The sequence below is a fragment of the Calypte anna genome, chromosome Z, assembly GCF_003957555.1.
Source record: "Calypte anna isolate BGI_N300 chromosome Z, bCalAnn1_v1.p, whole genome shotgun sequence".
NCBI lineage: Eukaryota > Metazoa > Chordata > Aves > Apodiformes > Trochilidae > Calypte > Calypte anna.
The window spans coordinates 49,943,126-49,962,387 of record NC_044274.1 but is presented as its reverse complement, the minus strand read 5'-3'; the positions used below and the strand labels follow the sequence as shown (position 1 = coordinate 49,962,387).

At 39.5% G+C, this 19,262-nt stretch overlaps 1 protein-coding gene across 2 annotated transcripts in view; it reads right to left on the bottom strand.

Moving 5' to 3' along the window:
* The window catches only part of SV2C (synaptic vesicle glycoprotein 2C), a 79,781-nt gene extending 67,585 nt beyond the window's left edge, over nt 1-12,196 (bottom strand). For both annotated transcript variants that reach the window (XM_008503468.1, XM_008503469.1), the window contains exon 1: nt 11,617-12,196. In XM_008503468.1, coding sequence (XP_008501690.1) covers nt 11,617-12,196 — 580 coding nt within the window. The remainder of the gene's footprint in view (nt 1-11,616) is intronic.
* Between the last annotated feature and the right edge of the window lie 7,066 nt (nt 12,197-19,262).

The window sequence follows — 19,262 nt, the reverse complement described above, 5'->3', positions numbered from 1 at the left end:
TACACAACAGTGCCAGAAGGCACTGTAATAATGTCTAAATGGAAAATTATTTAGATGACTGTATCTATCAGTTCGTGATCTCCATTTAACAATATTTGCCAGTAGCAACTTCAGCACAGACCTTGAAAATTGCCCTGAATTCTGGTGAAAAATCTGAAAATATTTGTGCTGTGTGAAATGAGCAGGTTCTGACAAATGCCAGAAAAAAGCAATACTCAGCACAATACAGACACGCATAACATGGCCAATATTAATCCATACTCCCTTAACTTTGTATGAGACTCTCTAGTGCTAACCAGTATGCAGCAAATAATTTCAGTCCAGTTAACATGACATGAAGAAATTTGCAGATGGGAAACCTTTGCAACCCTTAGAGTATGTACAACTTTTTTAATACTATGGATATAAAGCCGGTCTCACTTTACACTGCTTTCTTAATTTAATTAATTTACAAAGCTCTCCTGACTTTCTGCAACCCCCCCCAAAAAAGTCAGAAAAAACCCCCTCTGTCTGCCTGATAAATTTTTTGCTGTCCACAACTTGTTTATCCTGACAAAAGTTTTCTTCTAAGGAAAGATAGGATAACTTGACATATGTATTGCATATTGAAAATGCTTGTCTTTGTTTCAGTTAGATGGAACAAAGACTGGTGGATGTTGGGTAATAGGGTCATTGGTTTAAGAGAGCCAGGAACAACATTTTAGAACTAGTGGTAGGGAAGTACCCATCTGCAAGTCTGAATAGCAGAGTTGGCCTGGGTGTAAATGTGAGATTTTTCAATGAAAGAAAAAATTTTGGACAGAATTTCTCAAAGTCACCCACAGTTCTGGTCAAATAATAAACCTATGAGTAATTCTGCCATATTCCTTTGGCCTGTTAATTTGATGTAGTACATGGAACTGTAAAACCTTGCATTTATATCATTGTCTCCTATCAAGCCTTCCCATTCTGCACAGGCTGAAAATGAGTTGGAAAATGGGTAAGAATAAATGAAAAAAAAAATTGTTAAAATTCTTAGTAAGGAAGAGTGTCCTGAGCAAACTATTAACTAAAACCATAGCTGTTATTAAACAAGTTTTTGCATTAATGGTTTCAAAATTTATTTATAATAATGTATCTATTCTAGGAATAACATGGGATTATTCCTTCATTTAAGTATTTATGTCTCTATGTTATTGTGACTTAGTTCTTTCAGCAACTATGAAGGTAGTCAAATTACTTAAATTTGAAACAATATTAAATTTCAGACATGGGAATCAGGTGTGTACAGTAAGACTACAATGTGCCCACTGCAAGGAGGGAATTACATCTGTGGTAACAAGTGGTCTGAGTAGATTTAAAAAATTGTTTGCCACACTTTTAAGCACTGACATTCCCTTAAACAATGCAAAGGTCTGGAATAAGTAGCTATTTCAAACCCATCTATTGCAATATACAGTTTCCTTCCGATTCTTCCAAATACTGATGGTTTAAGATAAACTAACAAGTGAAACTTTGAAAGGTTTTGAAATCCTTGATTGACTAAATCCATAGATAAAATGTATAGGAAGAAATGTACTTAGTTGTGACAGAGTACAATTAAATTGTATTTGTTCCGTGTGTTAATGAAGTTCATTAACACTTTCTCAGTTAAAATATTTATTCTTCTTGCTAAGGAGCTCATACTTCCCCTCTGTCATTTCACAGCTCAACACTTGATGCAAGGTGCAAAATTACAAATACACAAATAATAAAGATAAAATTTTCTAATAATGCCTGTTTGCAGATCTTAATTTAACTGTATTGCAGAATTAACCAGAGACTTGGAAGAGAGTGCACTATCATATTTAAAATGTTCAGTCCAGTTTAAAAACTCCATTTGACACATTGATTTAGGAAGTGATGTATCATCAGCCAAAGATCCCATGTCTGTTGAGAGAGGGAGGAAAAAGTGGAGGTAGCAGCTAAATTAAATGTGTGAAATCACTGTGGCCCTTAGGCTTTTCCTTTGGGAGGCATTTCCTCCTTTTGACCACTTATGTGAGATTATAAATCTGTGTGACATAAATGGCAAAATCATTCATCTGTGAGGGGATAGGAAGAGCCAGAAAACAACCTGCTTTGCATAAAAAAGCAGTACAGTGATTTTTAACTATTTTATGCACAATCAATCTCTGAAACAGAACTATGAAAGATTACTGAGAGTGGAGAATTATTCAGCTTTATTTTTTGTGTGCAGATAGACAGTTCAGGTGTATTTGTACATGGTGGCAATGTGTGCTTGTAAGTGGTTAAGTGTACAAGTATCTTACTGGCTAGGCATGCAATCTTTACAAGCACATCTGTTGAATGCACTTTGCATTTTTCATTGTCTAAATAAAAGTAGGTTTTCCAATATCCACTGTAGTACTTAAATTCAGCTGAAGTAAGCATAGCTTAAGTCTTGAAGAAATGTTTTATTCTGATAACAAATATCTTGCTCAAGAAGTGTCCTATTACTTTACTAGCTGTACATACACTGATCGATGTCAGACATTATTCCTTGGTGTATGATTGTAATTGGTTCTATTTAGCTATAAAAGGAATAAGTAACTTTTATTATGTTACTTACAGAGCTCTCAAAAAATGGCTTGGTTAAAACATCATTTGGTTGTGATGAAAATGCATGCAAACACCAAGGCTCTCTGCTATGAACTGCAGTGCAGTCACTCCGTGTGTTTTTGAGTGTGTTACTCAAGTTAAAACTGCATGACTGAAACTGGGTATTTAGCCAGGGCAAGAGTTTATTTAACCCCAGGCTAAATGAGGATCCTCTTAAAAACAAAGAGCAAACATATAAGTTAATGGTGTCTGATAGCCTGTATTACTCAGCAAAGCTGTATGCAGGAATGGTGTGAAAGGGGAAAAACATTTGACATGGTGGTTCTGCTTTTCCCCATAGCACTAGCTTCAGAAAGAGGAGAGCTATCACCCACCTTAAATACTGGTTTACAAAGGGAGCCAACAACAGCATAGAGGACTGAGTACACTGCATTTCATAAATGGTTTAAATCTGCACTCCTGGTTCCTGTATTGTTAGAAGCCCATGATATTCCAAGTGATTTGAGCTTAGTCCAGTTGGTAGCAGACAGTGATTACACCAGGTATGTTTTCCCCTGTCCCTTTTTTTCCCCTCCTAAAAGAAAAACAAACATGACCACTATCTTCACTGGTCCACATAATGTAGCTCTTAGGGTGGATAAGGATCTGTCTCTTTAATTTTTCTCCTTGAAATAATTGCATTTGGCAGGCAAGCAGAAGCAGCACTGCAGTAGGAGTACTTTAATAATGTCATTGCAAAAGAACTGAACTGTACCAAAGGTGAACAGTATGCAAGATGGAGTTTGTATTTGCAGCATCTTCTTCTGAAGAAATAAGACATTAATCCTACAGAGCAGTTTTCACCTTGCTCTGGTATATTTAGCTCACATTTTGATGACTACAGCTCTATTTCTAAACCTTTCTATCACTGCTAAAGACTATAAGCACCATGGACTCTCACTGTTATTTTCAGTGAGATTCCTTGCATTCAAAGGTTTGCTATAGTTTCAGTAAGTATTTTAATCTAGATGCATTTCTTGCGAATACAGTAATTCCTGGAGACATATGTAAGTACTTAACATTTTGGCATTCTTGCTTTCTTCAATAAAACTTATACCACAGGAAAGAATCCACACTGAAACACTAGTTCTGAATCTCTACCTCTATCCCTGAAGTCAAAAATATCCACTAGTTAGGCATAACAGTAAAATATAGAACAGCAGAAACAGTTTTTTCTTTACTTTATGTCATTTGTAGTCTGTTATGTCATCACAAATCTTGTACCCTGATAATAACTGGCATATAACCAGGCAACATTCACTTTATCCTATGGTATTCTGAGCAGGAACAAGGAATAAATCTCACCTAGAGTAATATTTAACAATAAAAGAGAACAGTACTATATATAGATGCCTACTTACAGCAGCAGAACGAATTTTACTCATTGCTGTGTGAGGATGACTTTGTGGCAGGCTATTCACATCTTTTAATAAGTCATCATCATCATCATGGCTTGGCTTTGCAAATGAAGATTTCAGAAGGTCTCCCCAGGCTTGCTGCAAGCGCTCTGATGGCTGAAAAGGCCAATGTGGGACAGACAGTGTGGCTGCAAAAGGCACAGCAGAAAGTCTCCTGTGAGGGGACAGCCAAGGTATGGCTCTTTCTGCACTGTCCTTTCTCCTCAAGACTGATCCTACTGTGTTCTCAAAGGAGTCAGAAGCTCAGTTATGGCTGGTGTCTCCATGTCTCCCGACTGGAGGCCGGAGTGGACACTGCTGGCCATCAGTATGGCCACAGCTGAGGGATTGTTTCTCCTTGTATCTCCTCTCTGGGGTTCCTCTGTTGCGGCACCCAATGGCAAGCTCACCACAGAGCACAATCTTAGAGAGGAGGAGGTGATCCTCCATCCTGGAGATGTGCCCTGCCCAGCACAGCTACATCAGTATCATCGCCTCCATACTGGTGACCACTGGCAAGGGACCCCTTGCAAGGACAGGGACATTGGTCACAGGGTCAGTCCATGGATGTTTAGGATTGTACGGAGGCGGTACTGATAGAAGCGTTCAAGGAGTCGCAGGTGGTCGTGGTAGATGAAAGAGTTGACAGTACAATGGCTCTGTAGACACTGATCTTTGTACTTTTCTTCAGGTGTTTATTGCTCCAAACTCCTTTATGAAATCTTCCAAATGCACTGTATGCCTTTGCTAATCTGTTGTCTATCTCTTTATTGATCTTGGCGTCTGAGGAAATAATGCATAACAGATAGCTGAACTGCTGGACTGTGTTAAGCTCTGATTCACCTATGGTGATGTGGGGATGATGGAAGACTTCCTTTGGTCTCTCTCCCTTATTCTCTCTATTTCTTTATCAGGGAAGGGGATTAATAGGGATCATCTGTAATTCAGTTTAATTGCTGAGCAAGCGTTAAACTGTGACAACTGCTGAACCTTGAACTACATATCTGGCACTGAAGATAGTCTGAAAATATTCAGACCATAGGTTCAGGATGGAGGTTTTATCTGCAAGAAGCATTTGTCCATCTGCACTAAGCAGAGGGCTTTCAACCTGGGGTGTGTGGGTTCATACACTGCTTTCAGCACTTCACAGAGCCCTCTGTGATCACCCATAATTGTGCACAGTTCAGTCTTTGCTGCTAGGTTGATCCACCACTTGTTCTGGATGTCTTGAAGTTTCTGTTGGAGCTCACTGCATGCAAGATGTAAGGCTGCTTTTCTTACGTGGCAAGAGGGCTGAGCAAGGTGTGCTTGCTGAGCGGTTCTCTTCTTTGTCACCAATTCTTGGATCTCTTTGTTGTTTTCATCAAACCAATCTTTGTTTTTCTTTGAGGAGAACCCTAGGGATTCTTCAGAGGACTGCAGGACACTATTTTTAATGTGTTGCCAAAGAGCTTCAGAAGAAGGATCTATGGGACGATCTAAAAGTCTAGATTGAAGTTTTACCTGGAAGCTGTTTTTCACTGTATCTTTTTGAAGACTGTTCACTTTGAGCCTACTCCTTGGGATGCCACCCCTCTTAAGTTTGGGCTTAAAGTAGAGGGTAAGTTTGCATCACACAAGGAGTTGCTCTGTATGACATTCTGCACTGGGCATTGCTCAGGTATGATGGACATGTCCAACATTTCTGTGGCGCACTAAGACGTAGTCAGTGAGGTGCCAGTGCTTGGATCAAGGATGCATCCAGGTTGTCTTCAGGCTGTCTTTCTGTTGGAAGATAATGTTGGTGATGGTGAGCTGCTGCTCAGCACAAAGCTCCATCAGGAGGCGTCCATTGTCATTACAGTTTCCAACACCATGCTTGCCTAGTACTGCTTTCCAGGCTTCATAGTTCTTTCAAACTCTGGCGTTGAAGTCATCAAGGATTATGATCTTATCAACTGCAGAAACCTTTTGGGTGAGGTCATGCAGGTTGGTGTAGAATTTGGCTTTTTCTGCACGGTCACCTTGGAGAGTTGGAGCATAAATACTGAAGAGAACAACATATTGCTTGTTGTGTAGTGGGAGGTGTAAGGAAATAACGTGATTGGAATGTCCCGTCAGCAAATTTTTTAGTTTTGAGGTTATGGAGTTTTTAATCATGAAGCCAATTCCTGACATGTGTCTTTTGGGTAAGAATATGTAGCTGGCACCATGTTCTTTAAGACTGCCTTCCTCATGAAGATGAACTTCACTGACAGCAGCAATGTCAATGTTAAGTCATGAGAGTTCATGAGCAATTAGAGCAGAATGACACTCAGGATGCCCACTGTCCGCTGTATCAAGCATGGTTCTGACATTCTAACATGCGACTGTCAATCTGAATGCACCTTTAGAGGCAGGTGTATCACTGTGTCTCTTTATCTTTTTTTGACCACAACAGAAAATGCCCATTGACAAAGGATAGCCAGCCAGGTGGGGAGTAGAGATGAACTTTGGTTAAGCCACCTTTTCTAGGCACCTCTCCATGTGGAGCAAGCAGTGCTCTCCTTGAAAAAGGCTGCTTGGTCACTCAGGATGCTGCTCAACAAGACTGACATCTCCTGTGTCAGTCTCAAGTGACCAATGTCCTGAGCTGCCTGCATGCAGGGTTGGGTCTGCAGCTTCCAGTGCCCCTTTCCCCTACTGTTTCATCCCCCGCCTGTCGCTGCAGGGATTTACAAGTGTGGGTTTATCCCTCGGGACTGCGCTGTAGATTTTTTAGGTGAGGCACAGCATGCACAGAACTGGCACTCATAAGGTTCATCTGCCTGGGCCCAGCAAGTTTGGTCGGTGACAGCGAAGTCCTCAGGATTAGGTTTAGTTAGAGTGTCCTTCTCTTGGATGGATGGCCTTACAGAGCTAAACGAGCTCCATCTGCCTGGGTTTGGAGTTAGAGTTGTCCTTCTCCTAGGATGGCTGCCTGAAGGCTGCTGAGCCCATCCTGCCCAGGGACACACTTCGTCTGACCCTTCAGTTGTGATCTGTCTGGCATGGGAGACCCTACTGGAGGCAATGCCCCCTCCAGCAGAGCTCACAACCTCACAAGGGCATGCAAGCTCCACCCACATGACAAGGGCATGCCTGTGGAGGATTTAATAAGTAAAGATGTGTCAAAGAGATGGTTAACTGTTTATTTCTTCTTCATGACAGTGTGCAGAGGAACCATGCTGTCAAATTAAGTATCACTGAAATTAAGTAGACAGGAGAAAACTGTAACATCTGCAGTAGATTTTGCTTTGAAATAGTCCTAAATATCTAAATTTTGAGAAGAAATGCATAACAGAAAGTGAGATGCCCCGTGTATTAAACTTCCTCTTGTTTCAGTCTTTGTATTCTGGACTAGTCCCTAAAGACAATAATTTCATTTAAGCCACTAGTGTAATATAATCTAGCATTAGTTAGGCTGGTTTAAACCAATTTTGAATAATTCACAAACAAGAATAATCTTAGCTGATGAGTGAATTTAGTTTTCATGTCTCTTTTTCAAACTTTAAATGTACATTTATTTACAAGCAGCAAGAAGAAAAGAGCTTGCAAAAAAAATATTTACCTAACTATAAATTAATTCCCCATGAAGATGAACGGAGGGCTGAAGCCCTCTGAAGACAGGCTTCAGAACCTCACCTCTGAAGACAGGCTGAGAGATGTGGGGTTATTCAGCCTTGAGATGGTAAGGCTCCAGGGAGACCTTATAGCAGCCCTCCAGGAGACCTACAGAGAAGCTGGGGAGGAACTCCATGAACATGGAGTGACAGGATAAGGGATAATGGTTTAAACTGAAAGAGGATAGATTTAGATTAGATTAGACTGGACTAGACTAGACTTGATTAGAGGGTAGATTTAGATTTGGACTTGGTAGGAATTCTTCCCTGTCAGGATAGTGGGACACTGGAGCAGCTTGCCCAGAGAAGTTATGGGTGCCCCATCCCTGAGGGTGTTCAAAGCCAGGCTGAATAGGGCTTGGAGCAACCTGGTCTAGTGGGAGGTGACCCTGTCCATGCAGAGGGGTTGGAACTAGATTATCTTAAGGTCCCTTCCAACCCAAAACATTCTGTGATTCTATGGAATCAGCAAAGACAAAATCTTTAGCTTCTATATTAAATCACGATCCCCCAAAAAGATTAGCTGTTCCAAGAAAGCTCTTTACCTACAAATCAGGATGTCTCTAGGTATCTGGCCTACATAGAGACTTATAGCTACTTGATAGATGGGAAAACAAAGAAGTAGCACAAGCACTGAACTTCAAAGAAAACTCAACATAAAATTTTCTTAAGATCATTTTATTTTGAGCATGACAAGAAAAATCTCTATAAAAGGGAAGTTGCAGGAGGGAAACTTATCCAAATGCCCAGAAGAAAAGCCACAGTTTGAGAACAACAATTTGATTCTAGATTTTTCTAAATATTTATGTTTCTAAGAATATGTGGAAGGCGTCTTATCATATAGTGAGATGTCTAGACACATTAGAGAATCCCACTAGGCACGTAGATGCCTGAATATATACAGAATGGTCCTGTCAGATTCAGGTTCTGTAGACTTTTATTCAATGATATTTTGCTGCATGTTCCCAGAATTCTGTCAGATACAGAGACAATCCATACAGGCTCAATGAGCCTGTATGATCCAAATAGTCCAAGCTATATGATCTTGCCCAGTTGAATTTAAACCTTGGTCTTTGTTTAAAACAGCAAGCCAGCGTACAATCCATGAGTTCATGTTCCCTAATAAACTATCACGACATGATGTATGAAAAATTAGCTTTTACCACTGATTAAAATTAGCTTTTACCACTTTTTTCAGTGAGAAATTAAAATGTTCTAAATGTGTTTCTTATCAGTCTAGAAAATCACCTGGAAAATACATACTGTGTATGTGTACCAATTCCACTCTATAAGTTATAGCACTGGTCTCATGACTTTAGTATTCTAACAGCATTAAACCTCTCTGGATTATGGAATTATAATAATGAAAAAAAAAATTATGCCTTACTGGAAGACCCCACTTAGGATATGATTATGATGTGAAATCACAATAGCGAAATAATACAAAGGCATGGCTGTGAGAGCCTAGCTATGACTGTATAAAGATGCTTTCTGTAAGCATTCAGTGCTGTGTTGAGTATTCTCTGTGACAGAGAAGCCAAGAGTACTAAAGTGTTCAAAGTGTCTTAATTATGAAAAGATCCATTTCCCAGTTTACCATTTAATGCAAGTGGAAGGTATTCCAGTGTGACCTACACTGGGTGATCCTGCTCTGCCAGTGGGGTTGGTCTGACTACTCTGTGATTCAGAGAGTCTATCTCTCAAAGTTCCTTCCAACATGATTCTGTGATTCTGTGACTGCATATGTGGATCAGTCAGCTACTGAATGTGTAAGCATCATGAAGCTCCATCTTAGTGTTGCATAATGTCATTCTTTTCCTTAACTCCATATGAACTAGTTGCAGAGAGATTAGGTGGGTATCCTTACATTGTTATCATCCTGAAGAACAAAGACAGCTTTGACCATTCACTTTGTTGGTAAAAATCCCCAGTTATAAGAAATTAAAAAACGGCGTTGAGATCCATCATCTTTGTTCCAGCAATAGAAAGAATTTCTAAAAATTCATTAGTAGAGTTCAATAATATCCTTAGCTATCAAGTACTGGTTAACAAAATAACATTAAGAGCAAATTGGAGTACACTTATTTTATAAATTGTATGCTATTACTATCTGCACTGACACAGTAACATTTATCTAGATACCATTTTTAGGTTGTTTCATTTTCTCTCTCTCTGTTCTTTGAAATACTTACAGACCTTCAAAATGGCTATAAATAGCCATGTTTATATACTTTCATCCTAAAAAAATTAGATCTGAAAACTGACAGGTCCAAGCATGACAAATAGGATGTTTGTATATCTGTGTAAACAAGTAATACCAAACAGATTATTTGTATGCAGTTTCTTTAGCTGCACAAACTCAGATAATTTTTTTATTTTAAGTTTAATCACTGCACTGTAAAAATAGGCAGAGAAGCTAATTTCTAACAACAAATGATCAAATGACGAGGAATAACCCCAGGGACTCAGCCATCTGAGAACTCAGCTCCTGATTACACTCATGATTTAAAAGCTCATGCAAGGCCAGGTTGGATGGGGCCTTGAGCAACATGGTCTAGTGAGAGGTGTCCCTACACATGCAGGGGGATTGGATCTTGATGATCTTTAAGGTCCCTTCGAACTCATACCATTCTGTGATTCCATGATGTGAAGGGAGGCTTAGAAATATAAATAAGGGTGACTATGGTCTTAAAACTATGGAGCCAAACTGCTGGTAATGATACATCAGGAATCCAGACTGTCATGGGCTTAACAGTCTACCAAGAAAACTTCTGTGTTATTTAAGTAGCACAAATAGCCTCTGCTACTTAAAATTCTGAATCTAATTTTGATGCAGCTGGTATCTAAGGGTCCTTCTAATTGATAGTGAGTAAAGGAATAAAATGAGGACACCAAGCTAAGTTAAAATGAGACTTTTGCAGCAGAACCATATGCAGTAAAGATGCAGAGAATAAACAGTTCCTCTGCTAGAAGACAAACATTCCTAAATATTTAATAAGAAAATTACCTTTTTTTGGTAATAGCCTGGATCCTTCAAGCCCAAGCTGCTCATGCACACACATATATTTAATTTTCTGCCATGTTCCAAGCCCCCATCCTTCTGCTTCCCCTCTTCCTGGGAAACCATTCCTACACCCTCTCTCCCTGTCCCTGCCCCTGAGAGCCTTGCTTTACCTGCTGTGCCTGGGCATGCCCAGGGAGGGCAAGCACACACCTGGCCCTAGTGCTGGAGCTCTCACCAAGTCCCAGAAGGCAGGCTCAGCCTGAATATTGGTCCCACAGTGGGAGGAAATAAGCAACTGGATGAGACACAGCATGTCCACATCAACAGAAAACCACAAAAAACCATACCCCTGGAATATATCCAACCATTTCTCCATTTCTGTCCCCCTGGATTCAAAATAAACATCATATGTTCTGCATGGCCAAACAGCAGCCACTGGGATAAAAGGAGAAAACAGAAGGAGGGAAATGGCAAGACAACATTTTCCCCTGATGGCATTTCCCAGATTGCATTTCATCTCGCCCTTGAGAAGGCTCCCATGCAGTATGTGACATGACAATCTGTTGTATGTCACATGTCACAAGACATGTGACAACATGACAATCATTTGTATGATACACTCTTGTGGTTTGTTTGAGTTTGGTTTTTTTGTTTGGTTTTTTTTTTTTTTTAAATTGCTCATCTGGATGTCTACTCTTGCATGAGAGAAGAAAATGTATTCCTCTCTCACACTTTTACTGTGCAGATCACTGTAGTGATCTATTAATATTTACTGACTGGAAGAGAAAACAAATATCTAAAGAATAAAATTTTGATTATTATTATTAAATACATATTAGTTTGTTAATGCACTCTGTGGGTGGCTTACTTATATTCAATACAAACATTTTTTTTTGTAAACACTGGTGTTAACAAATACATATGTAGGAGTACTGTATGTAACACAGAGCACAAAGACAGAAAAGACTTTACTCACCAAGCCATCCTGATCCAGAATCGGGTATACACATATCTGTTTCAGCACTGGGTAAGACAAATCCAACTACAAAAACTTCAACCCCATCAGCCATTAGGGCCATTCCCAACACAAAGAAGAGGGCCCACTGGAAACGACCATGGCCACATTCTTGTATTATCAGTTCATATTGCTGTGCTAGCTCTTCTTCATCAGCTTTTCTTTCTGTTTCCAGCTCATGACGATCCTTATATTCATCATGCATAGTCTGACCTAAGGCCACCATGCCATCCTTGCTCTGCCCCATGCTGGGGATACCCTGATACTCCCCTTCATAAATTTCATCATCTTCATCATGGCCTTCAGTTGCTTCACTTGATCCTTCATCATCATTAGCTTCTACACTATAATTTCCTCTTTGGGCATAGTAATCATCATCTTCTTCCTCATCCTCAAATCGGCTATAGGACCTCTGTGTGTAGCCATCCTGAGCTTTATCAACAGCTTTATTAACTTTTTTCACTGCTTGTCTCTTCACTTCCTTGGCAATATCTTTTGCCCCTTTCACTAACGAAGTCCTGTCTTTGTATGCTTCCTCCATCTTGTATCAAAGAAGGACTGTTGTTAAGCTGCAGGGGGACCTGACGAATACTGGTTAGAGTATCTATTGAGTCTTGGACAGCAGTAGAAAAAGCTCAACCTGCAAAATATGAGAGAAAAAAATTTATACTTTGCACTCTCTTAGTGACTGTTTCACACTGATATGAAACCATACCAGTCTTCATTTAAGCACTAGACACCACAGTTCAGGACTTCAAATACACCTACATGGATTTTCTTCAGAGATGTAATTATCCCTGGCTACAAGGATAATGTTCTGAAGAGAAAATACCCAGTTTTCAGAATGAAATTTATTACTCTCCATCCTTTCAATTGATAGCAGTTTTTATTCTGAAGGAAAGCAAGCAGTTCTATGCACCATACAGCACGCTGATTCTGTCTGAAATGTCCTTCCCCATTTCAACTTCCTGCTGTGATATAAAAGACTACAAATAATAGCTTTTCTCTAAGTGAGTAACCATGAAATATCTGTCTTCTGTCCAGCCTCTCACTTACACAGATCTTGCAGGGAGTTACAGTTCCTGAGATCTATACCAGTCTCTCAAAGCTGACTAAACTTGGTCAACCCAATCACAGTGAGTTATAATGAGAGGTAAAAGGGAAAAGTTATAAAAAGACACTAAAACTCAGCAATACTTAGTCCCACACTAAAAAAAAATCAGCTCTGGGAGATGGCTGGCTGGAAGCAGTGGCACTTTCACGCTCTGAAGATTTCCAATACGCAAATCATGGACAGGCACGTTTCTTTCTCCCTTGTCCATAGTAACAGCAGAAGCAGCTGGAGAAACTATATGATCAGCTAATTCACCCTAGAGTGTGTTAGTTAGCATGAGCTCTCATCAATCTAACTCCATGAAAGCACCAAGGCATTTGTCTCAGTCCACCTCCCTGCACCCGTTCTGTACGTTTTTATCTCTTCTTTTATGCAGCCCCAAGATCACAAAGAGCATCTTGCAAATTTACCAAAGTCTAATCATTCCTCTCTTTTCTGGGCACTTTTCAGGGATATCAGCAAGGCAATTTGCGCATCACAGAACTGCATGATCACTAGGGGTGGTAGGAAGAAATGGAAGCAGCATGCAAGCAGAGCGAGGGAAGAAATGCAGGATCCTTTGGCAGCAATCCAAAGTTAGAACAGCTGAAATCAATTACAAAGCTGCACCATTAGTCATGTGTCTAAAGTTAAGGGTGGGTGGGTCAATCTGAGCACAGCAAGGGGATTGCAGAAGCCTCAGCTCCAGGAGAAAGCAGGCTGAGATTTCTGTAGCAGTGCTTCCAAGAAATCACCGCCTGCTTCTAGTTTGGGGAAAAGGTTATTTTTAACCATCATCATTTTAATGATCTGTTTTCCATCATTACATCAGAAAAAGCTGCACTATTACAACCATAGAAGCAGTGAGATGTAATGCAGGATTAAGAATAAAGGACTGGAAATTTCTGAAGCAGATCCTATTACCCTTGCTAAAGTAGTGTGCACTGTCACCCAAGCTCCATGGGAGAAGCCCAGTGTCAGGCTTTGAGAAACTTTCCGTCACTCATTCAGTAGTACACACTGTCCCCAGACCTATATTCCAGACATCAGTTTTAAGACTGTTACTGTCTTGAGGAGGAAGAATTACAGACTACATTATATAAACTAAGAACATAATGTACTTCTGATAAAATAAAACCAACCAAAAATCACACAGACATGGCTGTAATACAACATAAGAAGCAAAAAGATATTCCTCTATATTTTTTTATAACTGTAGAAATTCACCTCTAGTAAAAAATGTTCTTATTCTTAGTCCTTTCCTCTACATTAATTTTATTCAGTCTGAATGTTTCTCAAAGAAATCAGACGTAATGGAACTATTCAACTATTCACAAACCGAAGCATTTACTGGAAGAGAGATGCAGCCTTAAAAAAGCCAGGATGTAATATTTATGACTGAAAACTGTAGGCTGATTTTAGGTACATGATGTATCTCCTAAGTAGGTCATCCTGGTGAATCTTTTATGGCGAGGCAGTCTCTGTAACGACGGCTTTTCAGTTTTTGAGGTGCTCCTTGTAAGTTTTCTTTGTGTGCTGGATAGGAACCTGATCCTTATGTCACCTGTGTGTGACTACAGCTGTTACTGTACATTCACTACATGTGCTGTAGATTTTTACAAATACAAAAACATAACGTACTCCTAGTAGGTACTCTTTTGAGGGTTAATGATTGCAAAGGTGACCATTTTAGACTATTTTAGAGTGTGCATTCACCCTATTTAACCTAAACTGAATTCCTCTAATTCTATTATTACTGTTTTGGTTTGTTTTTATTTTTCCCAGGGAGTACAGCCTTTATTTGAGGACTTCTCGCTGTCAAATTCCATTTCACTTTAGGGTATGTTTATAGAGGAAAGATAGCAAGAGTTTAGGAATACTGAATGAAGATACAGTCTAAATGCCACACTGGCAAAACCATACTTTCTACCCCTATAGTACACCTACCTCACAAGTTTGATAGACTGTAAAAACCGAGATCTGCAAAAGCAGCTGATCTTACACTGTAGTTTATGATAGAAAAGTGTGTGAATAAGGAATGACACCCATTCAAAGTCATTAACAGTAACTCTACCACCAAACACTTGCACACAGACCAAATCAAATTTCTGTCTGAGCAGACATAAAGAGGTACTGAACAGGAAATCACAAATTTCTTTATATCTTGCCTCCATTTCCAAGCAGCATACCTAATTCCACACTGTTTTTTAAAGCAGCTTTGCTTTCTCAGTGAGCTGAAATCCCTGCCTTAAGGGTGGTAAGTACAAAGAAGAATTATTTAAAGTCCATGCATGATAGCTCCCCACCCTTTTAATTATGCTGGACTAATTGACTACAAGTAAGTAACTGGAAAGTCTGAAAGAGTGAGGATTAATGACTACATGAGTAGCATAAAGCAGAAAAAGCACATTTGGGAGTCTAGCCATATACTCTTGTTTGTATCCATTGTCTTACCTCACAAGCCTGTTTACTTTCAGTAAACTAAAAGACCACTTTTCCATTCAATTAAGAAAAAAAAAATCCCAGGAGAATAGTGATTTTACCTGAAAGAAAAATACTATTTCAAGAAATACCTTGTCATGACATCAAATACTTGTCATGACACAGAATAACAGTATCCAAATTCTACTGAAATTCTCCAACAATTTTTACATGGTACAGTTCAAATAACACAAAAGATGCAGTCTTACAAGTCATGCATATACAAATATATGCAGAAGCACAATGCATCCTTTAATTTATTGAGATACCTGAGAAGTTCCTGCCCATCTCTTCATGCATCAAACTATTCTAGAAGAGCTGTTATTTTATTTTTACAGGGTAGTACTTGCTTCAGTATGCCCCAATAAGGAATAGATATTTCTGCAGAGAGGTATTTATTTACTTATAATAAGTAAGAGCTGACACCAAAGCTGATGAGAATAAGATTGTTTTTGGGTAGTGTTAGCCGATTAAAAGATAAGCTTCTACTGCCTAAGCAAATTTTCTCCCATGTCAAGGGTCATATATGCAGGCTGCAACTCTTCCATTTCAGGCTGCAGCTGCCAAAGACATGTAAATCCCTATAAGGTTGAACTGTAACCAACAGTGTCGGTCTCCAATCCTCTCCCAGTCTGGATGGCATTCTCACCTCTTTTCTTTTCACTATGCACTCTCAGGGCAGTCACAAAATGTACACAAGGTGAGCTTGGGCATCATGAATCTAGTACACACGAGAGATCCTGAGCACAGAAGAGGCAGGATTGACAGGATTGACAGGAAGCTGAACATGAGCCAGCAGTGTGCCCAGGTGGCCAAGAAGGTCAATGGCATCCTGGCCTGTATCAGGAACAGCATGGCCAATAGGTCCAGGGAAGGGATTCTGCCCCTCTACTCAGCCCTGGTGAGGCCACACCTCGAGTACTGTGTCCAGTTCTGGGCCCCTCAGTTCAGGAAGGAGATTGAGGTGCTGGACCAGGTCCAGAGAAGAGTGAGGAAGCTGTGAAGGGATCCAGCACAAGTCCTGTGAGGAAGGGCTGAGGGAGCTGGGGGTGTTCAGCCTGGAGAAGAGGAGGCTCAGGGGAGACCTCATCACTCTCTACAACCCCCTGAAAGGAGGTTGGAGCCAGGGGGGCGTCGGCTACCTCCCAGGCAGCCATCAGTAAGAGAAGAGGGCATGGACTTAAGCTCTATCAGGGGAGATTTAGGTTGGATATTAGGAAAAAATCTTTTACAGAGAGGGTGATCAGGCATTGGAATGGGCTGCCCAGGGAGGTGGTGGATTCTCCATCCCTGGATTTTTAAGAAGAGACTGATGTGGCACTCAGTCTGGGAACCACAATGGCAGTGGGTCAAGGATTGGACTTGATGATCTCAGAGGTCCTTTCCAATCTGGCTGATTCCATGATTCTGTGACAGAAGTTTCATGGCACACTGAAATCTCCCACTTCCCTTTTTATTCCTTTTCTTCCTCATTAAACCAGCAGAGATTACTGTTTCTCTCTCTGCACTGTATACTTTACCTGCCCACCTTCTCTCAAACTGTTTAATTTACCTATTTAAAATAAAACCATAAGAATGGCTTTGGGCTTGTTTTTCCTTAAAATTTGATAACCTTTATCAGAAAAAAACCTCAATGTTTTACCTGAAAGAATGTTCATTTTTATTGTGTATGTCAGCAACTAATAAAAAATGCTATTTTTTTATGGCCTTCAAGTATCACCGAAATGAAATAATTCTATTAATTCTTTTCTCACAGTGCTTTTGATCATGGGCTTAGTCCTTCCTCACTTAGAGATAGATATAAGCACAGAAATAGGATCTGCAAGAGCTCTGCTTGAAGCAGTAGAAATCCAAAAAGCTAGTTGCTATAGTAAAATCAAACCAAATGCACATCTAAGACCAAAATTAAAAACGCTGCCCTGTGAACATCAGGAAACCTTAACTGAAGCATCTGAGATTAAAAAATCAATAATATTGGAAAAATGAATTCTCTTTTAATCAACAGAGACAGTAGAAAATGATGGGTGCAAATTTAGGAGGTGGGTCATTTTTTACTTTATAATTGTACTATATTATTCCTCCCTGTATTACTTTGAAGGTCTAAATATCTTTCAAAGAATATCCTGAAGGAGGGTGCTACACAGTTGATAAATCTTATGAGCACCACCACCCTTTTCAACAGTGACATAGACATATATAATTCAGCTGGACATCATTAAATACACTCAGATTTCTAAACTCCTCCCATCCACAGTTCTACTGAAGTTAACAATTTGTGATGATCTGAGGATTCATCTATGGTCTACCCTCTCTTTTTAAGCTCTTTTCATGTTTTATTTTGATCTAGAAAAAAGCTTTAGTACTGACAGCGAGGCAAGATGCTATCTACTCTCTGGCTGTAATTCTTACCAAACCATTTAGTTCCTCAGAAGGTGATTCAGCCTCAATGCCTCCCCAAATAGTAGGTCAGTGTTACATACCTGAAATAGTCATATCTAATTATTAAATCATAAATACAAAACTGTGAAGATTCTGCAGTAGAGTGATCCCTTCCTTTGATTTTCTTAAAATCAAAATTTTACATTTTAGGGAAAATTAACTGAACAAAAAAAGGGGTATACTTTGAAATTTCTTGTTATCTTTTATACTTTAAACTAGTAACAAAGAATAACACATATAAATAAAATAACTTTACTAATAAAGTTTTAAAATCTGAAGCTAATTATTTGCTTTGCTGCATTGTACTTAAATACCAGCGTTGTAATCATAATTGTTGGTTTTGTAATCAGCCTGATCACTATGTGGCTACTTGAAAATTCTACTGTTTTTTACATGGCAAACACTGAAAAAATAATTCTAAAGCCAAGGTAGGACCACTGAAATGCTCTTCATACATTGTGGTTTTAATTTGCAGTTTGAACACCGTTTGATGCTTCCTGTGAACCTCTTAAATGGGCATTTCCAGGATCTGTGTTGAGTGGTGATTACTAAAATGCATCAACTTGTTAAATAAATATTGACAAGAATCAATCAAGGAGAAAATTCAGCCAGACTGGATGACATAAATTAAGTCTCTTCAATAAAGCTTAAGGAGATTGCATACTGTACCTACACTATCTGCAATGACTGCCAAAATCTTGGGAAAGTTAAAATTTCATTATTTTTGAAAATTTCATATTAACCAAACATATTTAAACATATATCTGCACTTTTTAGACAGTGACAGTAAAAGAAAATTGTATTTCCCACTGGAGCCTAGAGCTATCCTCCTTATCACAGCTACTTCCCTTGCAAATTCACATACTTCATACGTGCACCCAATGTGTTTTGTATTTTTCAGTTGTCAGAATCAAAAAAGACAATCTTGCAGCTGAATAATTAAGTAATTGCAAGAAGCAGGTGGACAAGGAAGTTTTCAATGCTCAATACTGCCAATCAAAAAATCCCCCACCAAAATCATCCTCACTAGCACTTCCTTTCTCTCACCTGCCATGGCCATGTTTCCTGCTGCACAGAAAGCAGAAAAGTCTCCTCTGAAATTAAAGGCCCACCACCAGTCAAGATTGGATCAAGGTCAAAAGAAAACAGAAAACTAATTCCTCTCACAATGGAAAAGACAGGTAGGAAGCCTGGAGATAGATACCTAGAAAAAGGTACTTTAAAAAGAACCAAGACTGAAGTTCTAAGAGCAGCTGAGTAGTACCCTGCCTGGGAAAAAAATTGTATAGAAACTCTCCAGGAAATAAAATCTGCAACAGGATAAGCCTCAACCACACAAATAGCCATTTCTGAAATTACTCTGAACAAATCTGTGGTGCAAAGGCACTATGAAACAGCACCTGTACAAATACTAGACTGACAGATGCCACAGAACAGTGCTGAGGCTTAGGGAAAACACAGGAAGGTTGAAGGGCATCTTGTAGGGCAAGTTATATTACAAGCTGGAGTTAAGCACCTTTCCTTTCCTGCCAGAAGAAAACAAGCAAGCACTCTTTACATTTTAGGAGGAAATACAGGGTCACAGTCTCAGTTC